The sequence below is a fragment of the Acanthaster planci genome, linkage group LG04 (assembly GCF_054643075.1).
Source record: "Acanthaster planci isolate LZ-2023a linkage group LG04, COTS_SCS, whole genome shotgun sequence".
Lineage (NCBI taxonomy): Eukaryota > Metazoa > Echinodermata > Asteroidea > Valvatida > Acanthasteridae > Acanthaster > Acanthaster planci.
The window spans coordinates 6,232,512-6,257,120 of record NC_141780.1 but is presented as its reverse complement, the minus strand read 5'-3'; the positions used below and the strand labels follow the sequence as shown (position 1 = coordinate 6,257,120).

At 41.9% G+C, this 24,609-nt stretch overlaps 2 protein-coding genes across 5 annotated transcripts in view; both read left to right on the top strand.

The window, feature by feature from the left end:
* Window positions 1-9,954, top strand: part of LOC110973723 (plasma membrane calcium-transporting ATPase 3-like) — a 111,342-nt gene extending 101,388 nt beyond the window's left edge. For all 3 annotated transcript variants that reach the window (XM_087136240.1, XM_022224760.2, XM_087136241.1), the window contains one exon: window positions 5,060-9,954. In XM_087136240.1, coding sequence (XP_086992366.1) covers window positions 5,060-5,239 — 180 coding nt within the window. In that variant the 3' untranslated portion in view covers window positions 5,240-9,954. The remainder of the gene's footprint in view (window positions 1-5,059) is intronic.
* Window positions 9,955-13,144: 3,190 nt separating this feature from the next.
* uba1 (ubiquitin like modifier activating enzyme 1) overlaps window positions 13,145-24,609 on the top strand; it is a 24,817-nt gene continuing 13,352 nt past the window's right edge. Inside the window, exons 1-11 of one of the 2 annotated variants that reach the window (XM_022224529.2) lie at window positions 13,145-13,249; window positions 16,205-16,327; window positions 16,583-16,641; window positions 17,312-17,480; window positions 18,039-18,173; window positions 19,498-19,695; window positions 19,801-19,884; window positions 20,366-20,512; window positions 21,495-21,641; window positions 22,111-22,287; window positions 23,309-23,416. In XM_022224529.2, the coding sequence (XP_022080221.2) occupies window positions 16,205-16,327; window positions 16,583-16,641; window positions 17,312-17,480; window positions 18,039-18,173; window positions 19,498-19,695; window positions 19,801-19,884; window positions 20,366-20,512; window positions 21,495-21,641; window positions 22,111-22,287; window positions 23,309-23,416 (1,347 nt within the window). In that variant the 5' untranslated portion in view covers window positions 13,145-13,249. Of the gene's footprint in view, window positions 13,250-13,419; window positions 13,590-16,204; window positions 16,328-16,582; window positions 16,642-17,311; window positions 17,481-18,038; window positions 18,174-19,497; window positions 19,696-19,800; window positions 19,885-20,365; window positions 20,513-21,494; window positions 21,642-22,110; window positions 22,288-23,308; window positions 23,417-24,609 lie in introns of those variants that run through there. The other variant, XM_022224530.2, reaches the window with a different exon arrangement.

Genomic DNA, 24,609 nt, shown 5'->3' with positions numbered 1-24,609 from the left:
TTGTTTCTTGTTCTTTTGTCGTTGCTGGGCTGATTCACACAATGTAGGATCATATACGATCCTTCTTCATGCCCATTAATGTCACCATGTGCGTGTACTGTATACGTGTGTTCATGAACCACATTGTGCAGGCAGTTATGTGAACACAGTCTTGGGACTAAGGATTAGTGCTGTGCAATTCCATGGCTGAAATTCGTTAATAAACCAATGCAGGAGCACTCAAACTGATGGCCCATCATTCTCAGGGCACCTGTTGGTGCGTGTATTTTGAAGGAGACAGCCCCTCACATGCTGAATATTCACAGCACACCGGGTATGACATCCACTTAAGGCCAATCTCTTGTTTTTACCCTGTTTGAATATTTAGAAGGCCTCACCCATATTTCACTGGGTTAACAAGCACATCAGAACCCTATTGGTTGTTCACATATGCCACTGGCATGTGCCTTAGGGATGCTGATTGGATGATGTGTTGCTTCACTCATAGCTTAATCCAATCAGATTGACTGAGTAATAAGTGGTTAATCTGTGCCCACTGAATATTCATGTATGGCCAAACACCCAGTGCAATGCATTTATCCCACACATGTCCAGGATGTACCCATCATGCTAAACATCGATGGCGACATGAATTTTGCAGTCAAATAACCCATTTGATGGGGTTGCTGATGGTTTGAAATAATTGTCAAATAGGGTCCAACTAACAGAAAAGCCACAGAAGGGAAGTATCGGCAGTGTGTTTTCAAGGGAGTGTAGACTTTGTCCAGTGTGCAGTCATACGGAAGATCAATTAGAAGTCGCATTCTAGCTTCTCAAAATAAAGAGTTTCCTGATACTGTGTGATAGTAATTGAGTTTGAAAACAAAAGAATCTTCACTCACGAAACCGAGCTGCCAGTTGCCGAGAAATACAGTGTAGCGGGCACTGAGAAAGGCCCGGAACCAGCACTAATCCATCCAGTTGCCCCTTCCTCCGTTGGTATTGCTGTCATGTGCATAGGCCTGCCACTGGATGAGTGTGTGCCTCCTCAGTTTGCCGTGTCTTCTTCTCCCTCCCCCCCAATAAGCTGTGGGTAAAGGCATGAGAATTAAAACTGTACAGGTCTGTGTCCTGACAAACCCCTTGCCATCCCAGTGCAATCTCTGCTTGTGATCTGCCCACGATATTTTCTTTCTGTGAAGTTGCATTACTTGCCCTGTTTTTCAAATAGGGTTTCAGCCGGTAAAATAACACTGATTTTTGGACCATAGAAAATAAATTGTATCTGTTACTAGATTGAAAAAAAAAATTGGGTTTTATTGTTGTGGAAATAAGTTGCAGAAAGAAAGGGAAAAGTAAAAGCAATTTTTGCAACTTGCCCTTGCATTAGCACTGGACTAACTGTGTGTATTTGCCCTGCATGCACAGTGCTTATAGTAGTTCGTTTTGCAGGGTATCCACACCGACTTGTAACGGGCGATTGGTGAAGTTACGTTTTTCCCTAACTCCCTTTCAGGCAAGATCAAGCCCTCCCCGTCTCCCTTCATTCAAATTGAACAGCACAAAAATGTGACCAGATTCTACAGATGTCAGTCTTTGTGTGATTTCCATTTGTGCATGCTTAAGAAAAAAAGAGCATTTCTAGGCTCTTTATTTTGTTTTCTACTTTTTTGTTGGGGGAGGGGGGGAAACCTGTTAATGTTGACTGTGCAAAGAAAGAAAATTTGCCCTAATTACTCATTGACTCAGTATGATTTCTTTGACTTAATATGCAATGTCAAAGTAAAAAGGCCTGTAGCCAATAAATTCAGCAGCGACAAAATTTTCTAATGGGAGTCAGCCGGCAAGGGCTTGGAGAATACCGGGAGAAATGTTGCTAGTGGCTAGTAACTTGATGGCGTCAACCTAGATGTCAGCACAAACAGTGCTAAGGGCCTGCAGAGCGTAATCTTCTGTCATGGGAGAGCTGCCGTTATTTTCACTCTCGGTAGCTGAATAGAAATCATGGTTACTGATACATTTACGTCACACAAATATCCCAAATTCACAATTCAACCCCCCAAAAAGAGAGAAAAGACTGAGATGTCCCAACATTTGCAGCATGCGTTTGAGTTGGGAACATGCAGGGCATATACACTGGCGATTTGAGATTTGGGGCATCGTTAAGGCAGCAGCTGTCACACAAAGTCACCTGACAAATGAGAAATTGATATAGAATTTTTCTCACCTTCAAATAAATTTGTTGATTAGGCACTAGGCAAAGAGATCATTTCTTGTAAATTTTTTAGTGTTTCAGTACTTGCATGGCATAATTTGTCGTTATTTTATTGAAATGCTGAAGTATTTTGACCCATTTGTACATCTTTTATTTCCCTTATGTAGCTTTTCTTTACACCATTTTGTCACGGCGGGTTTTATGTGGGGGAACTGTTCTCGAAGCAAAGAAAAAGGATATGTTTCTCGGCATTTTGTCCATAATGGTCGCACCCATTTAGCATGGATAGGGTCTCATTTCGTTGTCTGCAATTTCCTTCAGCGTACACACCGTCAATGTTTTCCTTGCTCAGTTTTAATGTGTTCTCTTTGCTTATCTTGACCTTTGACCTTAAAACGTCCCTTATCTGCCTTGTTCAAAAACTTGGCAACTGTGTGTAAAAAGGTAACGTAATCTTTCTCAATCTTGCGTATGCTCCACTTGTGCACCCGACACACTCCACCACCACTCGGCCCCACCCCTTCTGGAGAAATCAATGTGCATGTCGTGTTCAGGATTTGAAATGGCACTCTGATCCCGAGATTTTACAAAGCCATCAATACTACTGAGAGGTTGAGGAATACCCCACTCCAGTGACAGTTGGATGACCTTGTAACCTGTATAATTTCCTTCCGTACTTACCCTAAACAATTGTAGTGTACCCCAGTCCTCAGTGCACTTTGAATTTTAAGTCTATCCAAGCCACATGTATGTTAAAAGACAGATTGATCCTATGTACAGTATGGTACCCTGCCCCTGTCGTATACACCAACAGAACTTACAAGTTGACCTGTGCAAGTTGTGGCCCTGTCTTGACCTCCTGTTTGGTGACTGGTAACCCAATGTTTATACACTGGTTAGCATAATAGCCCCCCTCCAAATTCAACCCTGATCTGGTAATTGTATGGTGCCCGGACTTCACATACTCAAAACATGTGGTAACTTTGATCCCACTTGAGCAACCAAAGAAAACAAAAAATACTGTGGTGAAAGACGTCAAAGTCAGTGACCCCACATAAACATAAATAGTCTGTCTAAGTCATGACCCCAAACTCCACACTTTGCACCCCTTCTCTACAAAGATGACATAGTAAGTGTTGTCCAGCCCCCACTTCGTCATGTCTAAGACACTGTTTAATTTTACTTTTAATTTTTAGTTCATTATTTCGGGGTAAAGTTACCTCCCCTAGTGGCATACTGCAACTTACATGTGATATGCAATGATTGTGCATCCTGTTTGCATAATGTAGTGCACATTTGGGCTAACACTCCTCAGATTTTTTTTTCCAAGAGAAATGCAAGTGCCACTTCCATTTTTACATATGTCACCAACTTGTGTTTGAGCTTGCAAGCTATTGAATGTTATTGGAAGAGTGTTCTGAGTTACTTGGTTCCACAGTGTTTGCAGAGCACTTGATGCAGGAACTGCACTTTCAATGCTCTTCTTGCACACTCTGGCTCATTTGCTGAAAAGGGTTTTAATCCTACTGATGACTAAGGCAGTTGCTTTTCTCTACTGATAGCCTACACAGAAGTGGGTTTCATATACATGTTTGAACAATGGTGAAAAGCCTACACTCCACATTAACGATTCTTGTACATTGAGATGGCCATTGGTTCCATGAGCTGCGGTCCCTTTACGCTAGAAACTAAAATTTGATACATTGAAGGATGCTCACACATGCCGTCAGTTTCATAGAAGTGCCCTCACCTCTTTCTGTTTTTTTTTTTTAGAAACAGTCCTGAACAATGCCCTCAATGGCTCCTTCACAAAGGCAGACAGTACCCGAAAAATAACCAATCGGGGTTTGGATCGTGTGCAAAGCACTGACTCGACCATACACTTAGACACTGGGCTTTTGAATAAAGAGTATCAAAATGAACGGGTCATTTGAATTTGGGAATATTTATTAATTTAACCCCAAATGCCAAGACGGGTCTCGCCAGGGGACCTTCTTAAATCCATTGCCATGCAGAAAATGAAGGTAGCACATTCATTGGGGACACACTCCAACTTTCATGGCGCATCTAGCCCCATTATAATAAGCAACAGTGGCCCCAGTTCACTTTTCACTTCCTTCCTAAAAAAAAAAATTGTCCAGAACCTCATGGATTGTAGAGGATCTTAGACGGTTTGGGTACATGTATGTTGGAGATGAAGCTTCATTAGATTCGCGTTTTGACCATGCATGCATGAGCGGTTTGTGTGTGTCACCATTTGATCTCAAAATCAAGCTGTGCCCCTCCAACTTGCCTTGAAGCCCCAACACACACTGTTGTACCTTCCTCTGAGTGTGATAAACTAGCAAATGTCATCATACTTGCATCCCTAATTGTGTTTGGTTTGGGAGCATGCATTGAAAAAGTATAATGACGGGGGTTGCACTTAACCTGTGGGGTTTAAACCCTTGACTTTAAACATGTTCAATGTTTCCTTAATCTTTCCCTCCCTGTGTCTGAATTCTCCCAACTCTGGTTTGAACGGTCCCGTTGAAGTTGATCCCTCCTCTGTCTTTAGGGATTATTCTTGTCTTCTTTTTTTCTGTCCATTACTAATTTCCAGTTTTCTTGTCTTCCTGACTTTGAGTCTTTGTGTTTTTACTGTCCGTTACCACTTTGCTTGAAACTCCCCACCCCCCCTTGTGTATTCCTGATGTTTCACTTATATGTTGACATTTTTGTTTGATGTGTTTTATTTGAGATTTTTTTTATACCTAGTTTGTTTCTCTGTCTTATCCTTTTGTCCGCCCTCAGTCACATGGGCCATTATTTATTTTTTTTCATTTCACCATTTTTGTACTCTTCCTTCCTCCTTGCCCCCTTCAGATTCGAGTTGTCCATGCCTTCCAGTCAGGGGTCAATCACCGGATTGAGCGCAAGAGCCTGAGCAACTCCGTCCACGAGTTCATGGCGCCCCCAATGGACGAGTATGACATCGAGCACACCAAGAAGGATGAGGATAGCGCCCCCACGGTGTCGTTCCACAGCGTCGAGACCACGTTGTAGATGCCCGCTCGCCTGCTCCGTTTGGCATTTTTACAGGGGAGAGAAAAACACAAATGACCTCTGGCATGTGGAATCTGCGACCTTTGGCACCGGAATGTGACCTCCCTCATTCTTCAGTAGCATCTCAAAGATTTGACCTGTACAAAACCACCTGGGTAAGACCTCTCTCTCTCTAGTTCCAGTGACCTTTGATGACCAGAGCGTGACCTCAGCATTGGAAAGGGGGCACCTTGATCTGGGACATGAGGAAATGACCACTGGCATGGGTTAATGACATGTGAACATGACCTCCGCATCAGGTCTATGTCAATGGAATGACCTCTGTCGGGAAGCGCCATCTAATACAAGTTACAGCAGGAGGACAGCCACTTACCTTTGAGTCGGGATGAAACTCGAGGGTTGTTGAGCAGCTGTGGGGCATGTGCCGTTGTAGGTCTTTGCGTATCCTCTACTTGAAACATTTCTTTGGTAAGAATGTCTTGAGATAGAGAGATAAATGGAATGATAAAGCTTGTTATGCATATGAAATAGTAATTTGTAAATTGTCAGCTGTTAGGATGTAAGTGTTGTACTTGCAATGAGGGAGTGGTGTTTGCAGTGAAACATGAATAGGGGTTGTTGGCCTGATCCACAAGTTATGGGTGTTCCCAAGGCTACAGTACTGGCTCTGTATTTGCAGTTTTTGTTTTGGGGTTTTTTGGTAAATATTCTTACAAATACTGTGCTGCTGCATGTATGTCCAGGAGTGTAGGTGGTGTCCCAGGGGAGGGTGTAGTCTGGTGCCTATAGTATTGTACATAGCAGAAAGCTGTCTTTCAGTCTTGGATGCAAATGGTTGGAGTGACAGACTGCATAAAATGTCATCCTTCTTTGACAGTGTGGCTATGTCGTAATTGGCAACAACAAAGCATTTTTCAATCTAAAAAACAAAATAACAGTACAGTTAGTCTGTCAAACTGCTTTCCTTTTCCTCTCTAGGTGTTGTTCAAAGGTCGAAGGCATCTTGAAATGTGGTAACTTAGGTACTTTTTTGTCGTAGCATCAGTGGGTTGAAGTTAGAGTAATGCTGTGAAGAGTGTTTTAGCAAATGAAAGCTGTAGTGTGAAGGTTGTTGCAAACACCATTCAAGCCTTTTCTTTTCTTGATTGATGACTGTTAAAAGCTTGCAGATTGCGATAACACTGTATATTTATCGTTTTTATGCTACCTATCTTATGCCCAAGTGCTAAACAGTTTTGCTTCCCTCTATGTGGGTATCTTTGTAACCAGAAAAGACTGACATCCCGTGTACATATGTTATGTATTTGGCTTCACTTTTTCTTCATACCCAGGCTGCGTGATTATGTTCTTATGTTTTGGCCAGAAGAAACTTGATCACTGCAATATGGTAGCTGCTTGATTTCAGGAATGGATCAAGTGTGATAATGTATTACTATCAGTTATATCATCGGTGCTGTTAGGCAGTTGCCCAGTTAACTAATTGTGATCCAGAAAAAAACAAATAGATATGCTGTAATATAAATGGAAAAAAGGTAAAAGAAAAAATCATGTAGGTGTAGTTTCAATATGAATTAAATATAGCATTAGGTTTGTATTTTCACCGAATAACTGCAAAATATTGGCATTTGCCACTTAAGACTGTGCACAAATACTTGCTTTTTTATATACACAGATACACATTCTTGTTTCGTCCCGTTTAAATCTGTGTTTTTTTCCGGTGGAGAACGACTCTGCACTGTATATAACATTTTTTCTCGTCTTGTAACAAGTCAGCATTCCTTCAGGAGTACACTTAACTTTTGCCACAGACCTTTTGGTCGGCGTGTACAAATTAGACAAGTGAATTTGAGTGGTTTGTTACCAACAAGCAAAAGCTTAACAGACCTCACTGGGGTTGGTTGGAGTTGTGTGAGAATAACATCAGATAACCTCCTTCACTAAGCCCACCCCTTTTACTGGCCAGAAAATTAGAGGTCATCTTTGCATTTTAACAGATAAAAACACCAAATCAGTTGCCATAGGTTAGTCTCAGTAGAACAACCCACGTGGAACAAACCGCTTTGGAAGGTTGCCACCTGTTGGGGACCCCATTCGAATCCCTCCTAGGAGCCTATCCAACAAGATCAGGCTGACAGTCTAGCTTTACATTTCTGTACAATTCTGCCTCCTATTTTTTGTCGGCTATGGACAGGGTGTCATTTTTTACATTTACATGGACAACACAGTTTGGATTCCACAGTTTTCCGTGATGGCAAAAAGAGGGAGCATGTTGATTTTTGTCTTTTTCATGTTGAACAAAAATGTCTACTACATGTACGTGTCGCATAGAGACAGTGCATGCTTGACCTGGTTCAAGAAGTAAGTGTTGTTTTATCACAAGCAGTCAGGCTCAGAAAGTGCCCGGCTACCCGCCCTGAGTTGAAGTGCATCCCCAAGCGGCAAACGAAAGACAGGTGGTAGTAAGTTTTCCAAGTGGGTTCTCACACGTGTTCTGCATGTATGCAAAGACCATAAATTAGGGAATAAATTCTCTATGTGTACTCGGCGTGCTCCGTATCAAATGCGCCATTGATCTCCATTATGAACGTACGTCTATGCGGTGAGCACCAAAAGAAAAACGCCCTCTTTTGTTCCGCTGGGAGTGGATAGGACCGTTTTTGTAAATGAAAAACTTCTGCCACGTTGTCCTGCGCTGTACTCTCTGGGTGTCCGGCAAAGATGAGAGCAGTGTCAGGCGTATATCTTGAAGGGGTTAGGGGCGGCAAACTACACGTGGCTAGCCTCGTGGATACATTTGTGTGCATTGCACATGCAACTTTTCTGCCAGCTCAGCATCTCCTTCTTGTATCACAACACAGTGCCAAACTGGAACAGCTTTGTAACTCATTTTCCTCATTGAAGTTTACACTGGCTGCTTATCTACAGCAGGCCATTGGAAAGGTTTTCAGCCATGACACCCTACATTTTGCAAAATAACATCTATCACAAAACCTTGTGAAAACATCATCAATACAAATCATTATTCACTTGGTCTAAAATATGTTAATCTGTGAGATCTTGGACTATAAGTGCTGCTGCCAGCAATTTTAAACAGTTTTGAAGTTCACTGGTATAAACTAACATTTTGAGTATGATGTACAGATTAAAAACGGTGGTTTTGACTGTAACTATTTATACATCCAAGTAAAAAAAAGTTATACGTAGGTTTTTGATTTTACTGATTAAAGGAGGTAGCTTTGGTGTGAAGAACATTTTCAAATGTATGTACATATTATTGAAAGGGGTTGCTGGGTTGTCACAGCAACCTGCATTTCTTCCTGGCAGTTGCCAGTTGTTTTAGGGTATGTTTCAATTTGAACATGGAAAAGAAAAAAAGATGCTTGTACTATTATAAATAATGTAAATGTATATTAAAATATGGCGCATTGAACTTATAGGCAACAAGGTGTTTGGTCCTTTACTAACAGTCAGCACGCAGTTGTTTGAATTGACAGATTTGAGCCAGAGTTGCAAAAAGAAATTGTCAGTTTAGTTTTTAAAACTGTATTTAGAAAAGTAGGATGGTGCATTTCCATTGTGTGTATTTCAGACGAGCGTCCTTTACATTTCTTTTGTAGTGCTTGTTATCTTTGGTTCTGCCCCATTTTTATGTCTTCAACATTATGATCACAGACCTTTGACATCAGAATATTAATGTCATGGCCAAAAGTAACTTGTTTCAGTTGGTACTCCGTGGTGCAGTATCTGGCAGTTTCCTGATTAACATAAATTCAGATTCGGAGGATTAATCACTCAATTGTGATGAAGAAGCATTGTGTGACAATCATATGGAGAAAAAAAAAATCTGTGTTGCACTGAAGTACATTGTAATTTAGTTTTGATGGTGTTGCTTGAGTTTTAGTTACAAAAAAATCCAAGTACTTGGTTAGACTTTTTGTTGTGTCAAAACTGTTCCACTGTACTGTGGCATGTAATGCACAAAGCAAAGTATTTGTAATAGTTCATACATGCCAACCAATGTCACCATTTGTTTAAATATTCATGAGATTACTCACATGGGCTTATAATCTACCTCTGAAACCGTTAGGTTTCCACACTCACAAAAAAAGAAATTTCAGTTCCCACCCTTTCTCTTGCTTGCATGCAAAATGCAGTAAGCTCACTTTTGCTCTAGTGTACGTAGATTACAGCATGTGTAAATTAAAAAAAAAAAAAAAAAGGAGGAAAAATGTCGGAGTGATGGATTTCATTGTGGCAGATTGTAAAATAAATGAATCATTCGAATTCCCGATGCAATTGATGTCTTGTCTGTGGTGTGGTAGGGAAGTTGTACTAATTTCTCTTTAGTGTGATGCACATCTGAACATTTTGAATTCAGCAGTCAGAATAAAAGCGTTAAGCTCTTGCACAGAAAGGTTGGTTGCTGATTAGATGAGCTAGTTTCTTGTTTTTTTATTTCTCATTTTGCTGTTGTATTTTTATTCCTTCAGTTGTTCACGTATCCTATGAGGTGTATTTATTTGTACCTTATATATGTTTGATTATCCTTTGTTATTTTTCTATGATTGTTTTGTAATTTCTATACATAGCCAAAGTTTAAGTGTGATTTAAAGTTTTTGCAATTAAAAATACCCTGAACTTAGATTTTACTTTAGATTTTACTTTGTTTTGGAATTCCAATGTTTAATGAATACATATTGCAGTTGTTAAAATGATTCATATACGCCTTTGGATTGCGATTTTTTTTGTGTGGGTGGGTGGGTGTGTGTTTGTTATCCTATGTCTCTGACTGCCATCCTGTTGTGTGTCTCGGGGTACCCGCGTGAGATCTACGTTTTTCAGGTTGACCTTTAGGTGAAAAATAGTGTGGAAATTCCTTTATTTTTGTGAAGTGAAGAAAATACTAAGTTTTCTCTCACTGGGAACACTCTTATTGACTGAATTTTTGCGGTTTCCATAACTGTTCGTCATTTTTTAACAGAATAACCCTAACCCTAAAATGGCCCCCTTTTTTTCGAACAAGGGAAAATTTGTTTTGAGGTGGCTTCGTCCACACAATGTTCACACAGGTTTCACTTGTGCGGACCTGTTTTGTTCTGTGGTCCACACATTGCTAGCATAGCAAGGTTTGTACAATATCGTGGATCGTTTTGAGCACTTCTACATTTGAACGGCACAACCTCCTATGACCACGTCCACCCCAATTTCTAGAAAGCTTATGTTTTGTAGTTTTTGGTACCTGATCTCCACTTGAGTCCCCTCTCCACCCAGCTGGACTCAATTAACATCTACGTCACTGTCCGTTTTATTCAAGTTGCAATTTAAAATTTTAAGGAAAGTCTGAAAAATTAAGAGAAAGGTGATCACGGTCCGATCATGCCATTTTAGTCTTTTTGTTCTTATTCAGTGTTATCTTACATTCTCTTTCTTGTTAGGCATTGTTAAGTTACGTGGTTTTTTTTATTCAAGACATTACCATAACTAATCTTCGGTACTGAAGTGCTATGTATAGTTTTTATACTACCCATTTTGACGTCACTACTGGAGAGCGTTTCCGCAGCTGTCTCGCAACGTAGACGCGTGCAGAAAAATTACGGCACGCGACCGTCCATGCGGGTGTGGCACAATTGTCAGAACTTGCACTGGTACCTGGTCGTCAGTGGGGGTTTACAGTGGCACTTCCTAGACGGAGATCAATGCCCGGGCTGCCTCACCGCTGGTTGGTTAAATGATACTAAACCGAACATGAGACCATCTCTCACTCTTGCCGCGCCAAAACGCCGTCCTTGTATAAAATGGACGGTAACTAATACTAAATACGCCGCTGTCATGTCATAGACGGTGGAGGGTCTCGATACATTGCAAACAGCATCTTGCATAAAAACCAGAGATTGCTCTAAGTTGGGTAACCCCAGTATTGAGGAAAGTTTTTCGTTGGCGCCGTCTGAATTTTTTTCTAGGGAGGAGCAAAATGACAAAGTTTACGAGATGAAAGGGTCAATTCCCCCTTTTCATGTCATCCCTCTCCATTTTTTTCATTTCTTTCACTCTCTCATCTCTTTCCCCATATTTTGTTCATTTTTTGAGGGGGGGGGGCCGAGGGGACGATATGTCAGTTACATGTACTTTGCATTGTACAATTACAAGCCCGTGGGATTTTTCCCAAACAGTTGTTTGCATATTGGATTTGCCATTACTTGGGCTTCATGAGTGCACATTGATGATGATGTTTGCAGATTATATTAGCCTAATTATCTTTTAATGCTTCATTAGGTCTTTTGACGGTTTTGCCCTTTTGTGGCGTCAGTCTTGGGGACATTCTCACAAAATTCCCTGTATGTGTTAAAGTTGCGTATCAAAATTTTAGAATGTTCTCTAAAAGTGTTGATCTTTATGGAGATGAAAAATTGAACTTGTCGAAGAAAACAAAGTTGGCGCTTTTAGGGACTATAGAATGAAACTCCGCTGATGAGTACATTGTTGGAATTAAAACCATTCTGATTTTTGACCAAAATTGTGGATGCCCAATTTTCTGTTTATTTTGACTTCTGTAGTTTCGCCTGTGGAGGGTATACCGCGAGTGCAAAATTATTTTTTCACACATCACGCTGGGGAAAACCGAGTTGAATAAAGGCTATAATCGTGGCTCTGGAGGATTTTTTTCAAAGCCAAAGGGATCCCGGGTAGGGCCCGAGAACCGACACGTGGGCAATAGCTCGAGGTAGCCGCTTCCAAAAGTTTTTTTTTTCTTCACTGATGACAGTGGTAGCCAGTGGTACGGTGTGCCTCCGGGCCAAGTGCTCCTAGTAGAATGTCCGTCCACCAACCGAAATCTTGAAATTAATACGTTTGGGTACATGACACGATTCTGTTGTTCTCGTTTCCCCTTTTGGAATACTGAGTGCACCCACAGTGCACCCACGGGTCTCCCCCCCCTCAAGTTTACCCGCTAATTTTTCACTACTGGATAGCGCCTTGAGAAACCACCTGTATGTATACCCTTCTCCCCCACCGTGCTTATTATAGTGAAGGGGGATCTGGGGAGGGGGGTTCGGCCGTCCCCTATCCCCACCCCTTTGGCCCCACTCCTAAAATGAGGGAAGGGGAAGAAGTCTTAGGAATGAACTTCGGAGAGAGGATTATAACGCCCACGTGCATGTATTCGGCCTGTGAACTAATAATGACCCCCTTGCAGTGTCAGAAGCTTCCCCTGTCGACCCCTTCCCCATACACACACCTGTGAACAACCTCAACAGTTAGTTGTAACACTCAGTTCTGCTTGGTGACGTAAGTGGAGTTGGAATCAGGCCCACAACTTCCCCACAAGGGCGCGGCAGTAATTTTATGCCAACTCAGTGCGAAGTAAACATCCCCTCTTTCCTCTTCATTCCTTTCTGACACAGGAATATCCCCCACCAAGTGTGGATTTATCCGATAAATCGAACGCCTTCATGTAGATGGTGGTCGGTGATGAAGATGGTGGAAAGGAAACATAAACCAAAGATGATGTGGGTGGTATAATAATTGTGCGCAGTTGTAATACAGTAATGATAATCCCTATCATTATACAAGCCTCATACGTGTCCCCTGGCGTCACGGGAGGGGGATGTCAGTTTTGTCGGCAAAATTACTTTGTGGTGCCTTGTAAAGCAAGATGGGGAAGGGGAACGCAGGGTGGGGAGGTCTCGTCAGCGTCCAGTTAGAGAAAAAAGGCTACCAGGTGGCTCATGAAAACCGCTGATAATTTTCGCAATGGCACCCTCAGGCTCTCCCCTTTTCAAATAGTCTAGCGACGCCCACAATTCTCGCCCACACAATTCTCTCGAAACTTCGCAAAACTGGAACACAAAAGGAACACATCATCTCTATTTTGTGCATAACTGGTACTTTTTGTCCTATTGAATTTGAACGTTAAAATGAAAACCAGCGAAGGTTCTGTCATCATGGCTTTCCCACAGTGCTTTGCGGTCTGCAACATTTTTGCTTCTTCCGGTTCTTCGTTTTCTGACGGTGAGTGTAAAGTGCTGTTCTCCTTTTTACTCGCAATATATTCTACTTTACTCAGTAGAACCTGGTGGGAGTATAAAGAAAAGTTCATTTTGGTATTTTAAATTGATTTTGGTATCTTTTGAGTTTTTCTTTGTTCCACAATATTTGGCTGTGCGTTGCTGGAACTAAGCCAAAAATTGAAAAAAGGCTTTGTGTGCCGTGCGCCATCACGTGAGAGCGCACTGAAGGCAAAATTCATGGAATTCTGGTTGAAAGTTGAATTTTCTGCCTTAAAAGAGATTTGAATGTGCCATTTTTCTTTCCATGGCTCTTCAATAGAATGTTGTAGGAAAAGCTGAAGGTAAAATGTGTTCTCTTACCGCCAAAGGGTCACCTTTGTATTGCTGGTTCTTTTGCCCAGTTTCCGGACAGTGATCCGGATCTGTCTGGCTTGTCCTCTTTGGAAAGTTTACAAATTGAGTCCTTTTTGATTATCAGATTTTGTTGAACGTTGGGAAGAGTTCCATATACGTATGCCAGTAAATATTCCCTACAGTGACCCATTAGCCATCAGAAAGGAAAAATATATCCAGAAAAGTTCAATTTATGAGGGAAAATACGAAGTCATTTAAACCTACATCATTACACAAATTTACAGGCGAGTTTCAACTCTCATAGGGTTTGTGCACGGGATGTCAAATGGCGTCTGTATATGGAATTCTTTCTGAATGGGGAATCAAAATTTTGTTGATTTCCCTTTTGTGTGCTGGGTAGGCTATTTGATTGAGTACTTGAATTTAAAAAAAAAGCCTGTTATGGTGACCATGTCCATCATGACATAACATGTTCATGTACACTCACTGACAGCACTATAGGCTTAGCCCCACTAGTGTGGCACGGACTGTCGCTACCGGACTGAGCGATAAGATACAAAATGTACCAATGGGCTTTTCCAAAACTTGGGCAGCAGTTTAGATATGTCCTGACATGGAGCAGCCGTTGAGACGATGATCAATAATCTTATTTTAAAGATGGCGACTGTGAGAGCGAGCCCGTTAGATTGAATGGATAAAGGCAAAAAGAGTGGAAAATACCTGAATAACATGAGTGAAATCATTCAATAAATGGTTTTAGAAAGCGGAAAGGTCAAGGATCATTTCGGTGTGCAAATGAAATTACGCCCACGATGACAAGTGGGTGCGCCAAAAGTTTTCAGTACGCTGACACGAAATTGCGTATACAGATTTGTGGCTAAGGATGGAACGTTAGCGAGAATCCGTGTCACACTAGTGGGGCTATAGTAGGCCCTATTATAATGGAACCGTGGAAGGGAAAAAGTGGCAATGTTGTCTCCGTTTTCCTTCCCACGATGCCTTTCTACCATTGTGCATAATCACCCATGCTGTATTAGCGATAAGGCACACAAGGTCTACAGTCCATAAGCCTTATCGCAAGTACTACATGGATGGCCATGATTTTGCACAACATTAGAAAGGCATTGTGGGAAGGAAAACGGAGACAACATTGCCACTTTTCCCATTTTCCTTCTCACAGTACCCTTCTATCGTGCAAAATTAGTTGTGTGCTATTTGCAATAAGGCTTATGGGAATTACACACCATAAACCGGTAGGGCCCACAGATGCCACTGAGGTCCCCCCCCCTCAAAAAAAAGCTCTGCTTCTGATTATTTTGCTCTCAAAGATATGGCCGATTAGTCATTTTTTCTGATTGGGTAGGGACGAAAGCTACCAAAAATTGTCTCTTAAAGTGATAAAAATTCCTTTAACTGCCCAAACCTACCATACTCCAACAGCAGGTTTTGTGAGGTTTTGGCAGGTTTGGTACTGTACCTGAGGAATTTGTTGTTGAATTTTGTGAGACTTGGGATGGAAGGCCCAGGGAGATGGTGTTGGATTCTGTGTGAGTTGAGACACACATGGGTCACTGTGTGCAGTGTCTGGCTTGCTGTACCAGTTGTTGGACTATGTTTGATTTTGTCAGGTTTGGTACTATTCAGTGCAAGTCATCCTATACTGCATAGACCCATCCATACCATATCACTCAAACTCCAACGGCCTCATTCTGTTGGAGTTAATCAGGTTTGGTACAGTAACCTGCATGTACAAGTGCCTAGACAAGTACATGCACCTGTTGGATTTGGTGAGGTTCAGTATGCTTTCTAGTGCAGGAGCCTAGGAGGTTAGGGTTAATGAATGTAAAAATATATAAAGTTATCAATTTTTTAAGAATTATGGACAGTCCACACCACAACGGGCAATGCTAGAGTCTTATAATGACAGGAAATTGGCAAATCGGAAAGTTTGTCGAAAAACACTGGCTTCAAGTACAAGCATGGTACGAACGAAACAGTAAATTCATGAGCTCAAAAAATACATATATGGAGACAAGAAATTAAAATCTAGAATCTCGAAACACACAGTATTCACAGGGCTGAAAGTTCATGACGTTTGTTCATAGGCACCTTCTTTAGATTTTAACATGAAACACAAATGATAGACTTCCTTAAATTTGTTGGTATTTTTCTTTCCCCAAAGGAACATAATGCACAAGTGATGGACTGTACCATACCTTAAATTTGCTACCATATAAAAGTGTGTTGTTTTGGTGCATTTAGTTAGGAAGAGTTACTAAATTTTCTGTTTTAAGCCATGTCCACTTGTCCATGAAGTTAGTAAAGCTAACTGACGACCAAGTTACAAGGAAGAACTTTTGAAAAACTTTTGTTTACGAATTGTGGGTAAGTATGGTGTCAGTAACAGCATGACTAATTTGAATTTCGGAATGAGGAAACAATCCACATTTTTCTTCAGAAATCTGAAAATCTTCAGTAAATTGGCTTGGCTTCCTTGTAAACTTTGTTCTTTATACATTTGTTTTCATTGCATTGTGTGGCAGATGCCACCAATCATCATATTTTTGTACTGTTTCCTCCTGCCTTCCCTCTAACATGGCAGATGTCATCGAGACCTCGAGAAGATTTGGATAGCCTGTCTCCAGCCAGCAAGAAACTTCGACTTGACCCCGAGTCACAGGTGCTAGCGGAACAGTCCAACAACTCGGTAGCTTCACTAGAGAGGGTGAGCAGTCATGAGGACATCCCTCCCTCACAGCTAATGAACCCCAACACTCAAATCCTTCAAAATTCACCATTAGAGTTGGGAGCTTTTGAATTGTATATATATGTTGATTGGTTGCATATGGGAAATCAGACAAAAATGCCATGTGCTTCTGTAATTTTAATACTTTTAAAAATTTTGTCATTATTGTTAGTATTTTGGTTGTGTCTGCTTTCAGAATTTAGAATAATATGAATTTTATCCTCTCATTTCCAGGGAGCCATGGCTAGGAATGGGACTGATGGCATTGATGAGAGCTTGTATTCCAGGCAGCTGTAAGTCTGTCAGATTGGAGTTAACAACCTTCCTTTTACAGGAAGAAAGCTCAGTTGTACACATTCAGTTGAAAATATAGTGTGCTTTGTCAGTGTAAATGGTGCATGTGAATGAAATGTTTATATGATGTCTTCTTAGACTTTCATGCATGTGCCACACGAAGTCATGTATAGCACTAACACAGATAACATCAGTGCTGGTATTCAGTAATAGGTGAGACACAAAACGATCTGACTGAATAGTGTTTTGAAAGATATATTTTCAGTTCAGTCGAATTTTCAAATTTGGTGGAATGAACAACTGAAGACTGTGAGTGGGTTCACTTTAAATTGGATCCCAGTTAAACATGAAAACTGGCTGCAAGAAGACTTGACGTCTCCTCTCAACAATGAAATCTTACTCATGTCATGATTTTTGAAACACGTTCTGTTTGTTAACCCCTTCCGGCCGGAATTCTTTTGACCGTGACTGCTGGGCAGTGGTATGCCCAGTATGCAAAGCTCTGTCCAGCAGCAGTCTCTTATTGAAAGCGCAGCTGCATGATGAATAGAATGTATGTGTGGTATGCACTAATCCTCACACAAAGCCACGGCTATCTACAGTTCCCGGATTGAAGGGGTTAAAGAGTATTTTTGTTGTTACATATGCACCATTTTTGCCTATTTACAGTTATGTGCTGGGTCATGATGCCATGAAGCGTATGAATCGTTCGGATGTCCTCATCTCAGGAATGACTGGGCTCGGTGTCGAGATAGCCAAAAATGTTGTTCTTGGAGGCGTGAAATCTGTCACTATCCATGACGAGGGAAATGTCGCAATCGAGAACCTGGCATCACAGGTACAGTACCATTCACTGCTCGGTCGGTTGTGTTTTCCCTTTTATGTTCTTTTCAGTAGAATACTTGAGGATCCCAGCTGAACCAGCGAATGATGTGAACTTGGTTTTAAAAACCGTGGCAACTTGTTAGCCTCTTCACTTGATAAAAGTACCCCACTCTGTCACAGAGAGCTTTGAAGTTCACTGTACCTACAACATTTGTCATTTTTAATTGTGTTCATTTCAGCAGTTGGAACCTGAGGATGACCAGAGCATCCTGGTTGAAACATCCGATTTCCACTCACCGGTTCTGCTCAAAACCACCGCACTTCTAGTGGAGATCAACTCCACGTGGTGGGCCCGCAAACTTCTGAAAGTCTACCCTCCACCGTGCAGTTCCAAATCTTATCAGTTAAAGCCTGATGAATTTTGTTTTAGCTGCCCCGAATGATAAGAGGGCTCATCTTTTGTAGGACTCGGAACAAGGGTGCTGTGAATATTGATGTTACTTTCAAAGTAAGTCAGTGGATGTTTATGGAATGTTTGTGACAAGCAAGTTATTCCCATCTGTGCTTGCAGTTTTTCTTCACGGAGGCAGACATTGGCAAGAATCGAGCGTTGGTGACTGAGCCCAAGTTGGCCGAGCTGAACACTTACGTACCAGTCAAAGCAGAAACCAAACCTCTTACCGAGGAACTCATCAGCAAATTCACCGTGAGTATTCTTAACAGAAAGATTACAGTAACGGTGCAGCCAAGGTTAAGATTTGTTCGCGATAGCTGAGGGCACATGTGAGAATTAAAAGAATAAAACCGATGTCAAATCGCTTTCCTCGTCTCTAAAACAAAATTGTCTTGGCCACTGCTAGTGGATTTAATATTACTGTAGACATGCGAAGACATAGAAAGTATGAGTGTAATTGGAAAAAAATTGCACTGACTTATTTGCAAAATCCTGTAGGGCTGTGCCGGATAGCTGAATATTCAATCGATTATCAACTATTCAAATATTATTTTCCAACTTTGAATATTCGAATGCAAAATTCATGAAAAGGAAGGGAGAATTTTCTCTTGTTTTAAATGAGAAAAATTGCACTTTGGAGGCTTGTTTCACACAGATTCAAATGAAAGCAGCAAATCTTACGACGACTCAAAAAGTAAATTATTCAGTACCCCTAACAGTCCCAAATCCTCTGATTTCAATGTGACTATAGGGTTGAAAAATTTAAAAGGAATTGAAATTTTCAACAGGGCAAGAAGTATTGTTCGTCTCTTAAATCTTGCTAAATTGTGGCTGGTGATACTCCTAGATGTGAGAAGCTATTATAGTGATAATAATGTGCAATTGTGTGTGTTATTGCAACTGATTTTGTATATGTCTTAATCATCAACAATCTGCCGGTCGATAAGACCGGATATTTGGATATTCGATCAAATTGAAAGTTGAATACTCGAATAGCGAATTATTCTAATTAACTCAGCCCTAAAATCCTGTGACCTTGTGACAGCAGTGTTGCATTTTTGTATTCCAACTTATTGCAGTCTACAATGTACTTTTTCAACTTTATTTATTACATAAAAATTGTAACTTTAGGGCAGGTGCATTGTCCATTGGCAATGCAGTATGCTAAAAACGATGACGTTGATACGACTGTCAATGATCTGTTGGAAAACTGTGAGTCCCTACTTCTCCAATAAACGGCATCCTGTAACAAAAATCACATTTGGATTGTTCTGACCCATTTTTCTCAAAATTTTAGATTTGTAACATGGTGAATTTCTGATACCGTAAGAAGGATGCAGACGATGCAAGAATGCCGTCAAAAATCATTGAATGCCTCTGTTTATTTGGCCATTTTGTGCCTGGTTGTCATCAGCAGTGGTACTCGGCAGGGGTGAGCGTCTCATCAACTGTGTTCACCCATAGCGAGGAAAGGGTTGAACAGGTCGCAAAAAGTTAGCTTTTTTTCATTCGCTGTCACGTACCTATTCCGGACACCTGTTCAATGCACATGTCATTTTGACCCATTGCGCCACAGGTGGTTGTGCTGACCAACAGCAGCCTGGATGCCCAGCTCAAGATTGGGGACTTCTGCCACTCCAGAGGGATTCACCTGATCGTGGTCGATACCAGGGGCCTGTTTGGACAGATCTTCTGCGACTTTGGCGAGGATTTCACTGTGATTGACACCAACGGGGAGGAGCCTCTCAGTGTTATGATTGCAGCCATTAGCAAGGTAGGTTTGGCTGGTGTTTGACCTTGGGTCGGGATTAGACAAGGTGTGTGGACGAGCAGGTGTGGTCCAACCGACCATGAATATTTTTATTTCCTTTCCACTCAGGATGAGGATTCGGTAGTGACTTGCCTGGATGAGAGCCGTCACGGCTTTGAATCAGGAGATTACGTCAGCTTCACAGAAATCCAGGTAGGACTGACCTTGTCGCATATTACCTGATAAGCCCAATCAGAGGTGCGCATTTGGCTTGGATCAGCCAGATGTATTGTTTACTAGTGGACCAGAAATAAAGGAAAAAACCAAATGTATTAGTGATAGTTGTAAATTTTAATTGAAATTGAGTTTTCACATTTTCTCCTCACAACCAAATGGCACTTAAGTAGCTTTATTCTTTGCAAATACGCTGACTGATGTTTTAAGAGTACCAGGTTTGAATTAATATTGCAGTAATTTGGGACCCAGCCGCCAGCAAGTTGGCATAATTGTTAAAGTTCTCTGTGTGCCTCTGCAGTTAAGTCCTCCAGAATTGAAGTTTTAATCCTTGCCATGGAAAATAATGCCGTCTTCCCTCCTGAGTTAAAAAGTTTACCACCATATTACACTCCCCCAACCAGCACAGCAACTGCCGTTGAGTAGCAGGTGAAGCATTACTTGTTGTGCATCCCTGCAGGGTATGACCGAACTGAACGACAGCGAGCCCAGGAAGGTGAAGGTCCTGGGCCCGTACACCTTCAGCATCGGCGACACCACAGGGTTGTCGGACTACGTCCGGGGCGGCGTCGCCAGACAGGTCAAGATGCCCGCCAAAGTCGGCTTTGTGAGTATCTTTACGTTCTGGCTTTGTGTTCCCCAAAGAATGAAGTACCCAACACCGTCCCCCTCCCAGTAAAAAAGTGCACCTTGTCAGAAGTTAGGGTTAGAATTTATGCATAATTTGAAAAATGTTTAGAGGACTTCCCACACCGTTTGAATGCTTAAATGTGTGAAAGGTCCCACCCTTACCACGGTGTCATTGATAACTTTAAACACAGCAAATTGCATACAATGACAGTTGACCCAAACTTCCATTGATGAATTCATCGTATTCCTTTAGTATGACCGAGCAGTAACGTGTTCTGAAAATCAGACTAAATTGCACAGACATTGTTTACAATAAAAATGAACTCCAGACTGCGTCAATCCAAACGTTTAAACGTGTAAATGTCCTACCGTTCGTGACAAAGACTGATTGACCAATGGATGTGTTCAACCGTTCATACATTCTACTGGGCATTCTGTCAAATCTGGTTCAAATGTCCTAAAGCAGACGTTACTCCAGTCCTGTAGATTGCGGATCTTATTCCAGGCCATGCTGTACCATTGCCGTCCTGCACAGTGTTTGACGCCTTAGAAATTACAGTGCAATATCCAACAGCAAAATGGCATTTTTATTGTCAACTCGTGTGATGACAACCACACAAATGACGAATTATCGATTTGAAAAAAAACAATTAGGGTCTCTAAAAAGTTGCTTCTGGCACCGGGGAACAGAAATGGCTACAAATGGACAATTGGGGTTACCAAATCCAAAAGAGGACTTCACAGTTTAAAAAGGTATTGAATTCTGTAACTTGCATGGTGCAGTCTTCCAAATCATTCTATTGTCTGCCATACTGCAGGGGGGGCATTCATTTGCTAGGCACGAGGCTCCTCTGGAACTGGCTAGTGAACCAGAGAAGCGAGGGCTAACCAAGTGTTTTGAAGATTCTTCTTCAAACAGGACCATGGAAAAATCAATTTGAAACTCTATTCCTCACCAGAAATCCCTCCGCCAGTCCCTGGCCGAACCAGAGCACGTCATGACCGACTTTGCCAAGTTTGACCGGCCGGGGCAGCTGCATATAGGATGGCAGGCATTGCACAAGTTTGAGAAGGACTGCGGCACTCTACCTCGGCCTAGAAACAAGGTAAATGCTCATTCTTGTTCACTCCACTCTGCCCAGGTGTTTTTTTCAAGGAAGCCTTGTGTCAAGTGGAACACGGTGCATTTTTCAAACGACGGTTGTCGAACTGACAGTCCATTCGGCGCGACAAGATTCAACAGGTCAACTCTTCCAGAGCAGAGCAGACTCAGAATTTGAGCCTGCCAGGATCCAACAGCTATGCTGCTTTAAGTAGGATTGGCACCTAATATCTTTTCATATGCAGATAGTGCTGTGGACTGCCTAACCGTAATCCACCACAGCTTTGGGGCGGTCATGTTTCATTCAGCAAGGTGCCAAGTGACTGTTCACCTTATGCACCTGACGGGGCCCAGGTTATGTCATTACTTTGGGGACACCTGTCGTCTGAAGACAGGGAGACTGATTTGCATAGTGCAAAACCCTTATCCTAAACTTTCAATTGATGTGCTGTGGATTTATTTTGCCCCACCAGGACGATGCAGCGAAATTGATAGCGATGGCCAAAGAGATCAACACCCAGGCACTCCAGGCCGCCAAGCAAGAGGAGCTGGACGAGAAGCTGCTGGGCCATTTTGCCAGCAATGCCACTGGGGATCTTAACCCCATGCAGGCCTTTATTGGGGGAATCACCGCTCAAGAGATCATGAAGGTACGGAAAGGTCAAGGGTCAGCAAAAGGGAGCTCTTAGCTCAGAGCTCCCTTTTGCTGACCCTCAGTCACTCGACTGTTGCACTTGCTAGACCTGCTGAACATGGTAAACACCTCCAAGAAGCACAGCTGTGTCGTGTTGTGCACTGCACCAACAGCCCCTCACAGGAATATCAGATTGCACTTTTGTGCTGCCCAACAACTGTGCTTCACTGTTTCATGTGCATCATTGTGCAGTAAACCAAATGCAGTGAAGAGGACTGCACAAAAGACCGTGTCATTTTGTGCTTACAACCAACTGTGTACACACTGAACCTGTGCATGTTTGTTTTCCGTATAGAAAACACATGCAAGAGAGTGACTGTGGGCACTCGTGCATATTTGTGCTGTAAAACCAAAGGAGGGTTAAGGAATGTTATTGGCTGTGTCACTGCATAAGATATTATCCTGTCAAACTTCAAGGTGCTGGTATAAATAAAAGAACGGTTTAGCTTGGAAGGAAGGCATATCTGTCTGCCGAAAAATATGGACAGGATGCCAGCTGAAAGATGCACCTAAGTGTACATTTCTGTCAAGGGAAATTTCTCAACCTCATTTCAAGATTGGATTTTCTGCTTAAGTGCAAAATGATTGTGAATCATATTTTTTTTTAATGAATTGGCTGTTCCATGGGATCCCGCCAACCTTTAAAATTGATTAGTACGTAAGCTGTTAATATCATTAACCCTAACTACCCCAAACCTGCCATACTCCAACCGCAGGCTTTGTGAGGTTTTGGCAGGTTTGGTACCGTACCTGATGAACTTGTTGAATTTTGTGAGACTTGGGATGAAAGGCTGGTACAAGTACATAAAAAAGTCCATGCACCTTTTGGATTTGTGAGGCTCAGTGTGCCTTTTAGTGCAGGAGTTTGGGGGTTAGGGTTAAAGTCCAATTAGTCAAATACAAGTATAATTATGCTATTTTTCTTTGCCAAAATGAAATTAAATGGAATAAGAAACAGCTGCATTCTGTCTTTGCAGGCCTGTAGTGGCAAATTCATGCCCATTCATCAGTGGCTATACTTTGACTCACTGGAATGCCTACAAGAGGACGACCCGGAAGGCTTGACCGAGGAAGACTGTAAAAAGGTTAGTGGCAATGGATACGACCCCTAGGTAGCATCAAATAAGTAAAGTCAAGGGCTGGGTCAATGCTACCTGTTAAAGGTTGATCTGTGATGTACCGATGTTGCACTGCCATTTCTTGTCAATAGTCATACATTATCAGTCAGCTGCTGGGTGACCAGTTTTTGGCTGTCTGCAGCGGTTGACTAGACTCAACCAATCGATATCAACCAGTGTACGTTGGATCAGAGTTGGTCGCACTGGTAACCAGTAGGTCATCATACTGCCTCAGGGTATAAAACCAGAACTATCAAGGTGGGCAAAGCTAGGAGGTAGTTGATGTTCGTAAATCCTTGATAATCATCCTGGCATTTATTGGTGGTGCACAAGTGATTTACTTTTTTGGGGGTCTCAGTTGTGCACAAATGTCCTGGAATTCTGTTCGGTAAAAAAGTTCGACACTGAAATATCAGTCTCCCAACCAGGGTGTAAATTGTAGAGCTTATCAGCTGCTAGAGATTGCATACTGAAAAAAATTGTGTCAAATTTCTGATATCTGTTGTATCGAAACTCAACTCTGTATGTCAAGCAAAAAAAGAAGATTGGTTTCTGATAGCGCTGGAAGTTGATTAGTTTGCTTCCTGGGAAGTTGACCAGTGATTTCCTAGGGGGTTGGCAGGTGACATCCTGGTGCACACATGTCGGCCAACTTCCGGGCACCCCCTGGAACTGAAGTAATCAATCAATCTTTCTGCCCCAGCAGTCTGACATGTAGCCAGAGTCACCACAACTCCTGATTTAATTGCCAGGAATAATGATCCTTCGTAGGGAATCTCAATTTCAGCTTTTGCCCTAATGTTACCAATACCGTAAAGAATTTGGTCGCGTTGCTGGTTTGCTCTGATACGTTTTCCTGAAAATATGGCAGCAAATCAGAAACTGATGCACTCGTCATGCTCAGAACACGATGTAGCCAACGCGGACAATGTGCAAGGAAGTTGTGATCAAACTAGACCTGTCAACTCGATATTTTGAGGCAGTTTTGGCTGTAAGCAGGATGATACCTAAAAAAGCACCTGGTTCTCAATCCTCAGAAGCACCATACTTTTTCAGAGCTTGAGACATTTGCACCACACATCATATCAAAATTTGTGCACTCTAAGCCATTCAAAGCCTCAATTTAAATTTAGATTTTATATCTCCCAGAATTCTAAGCT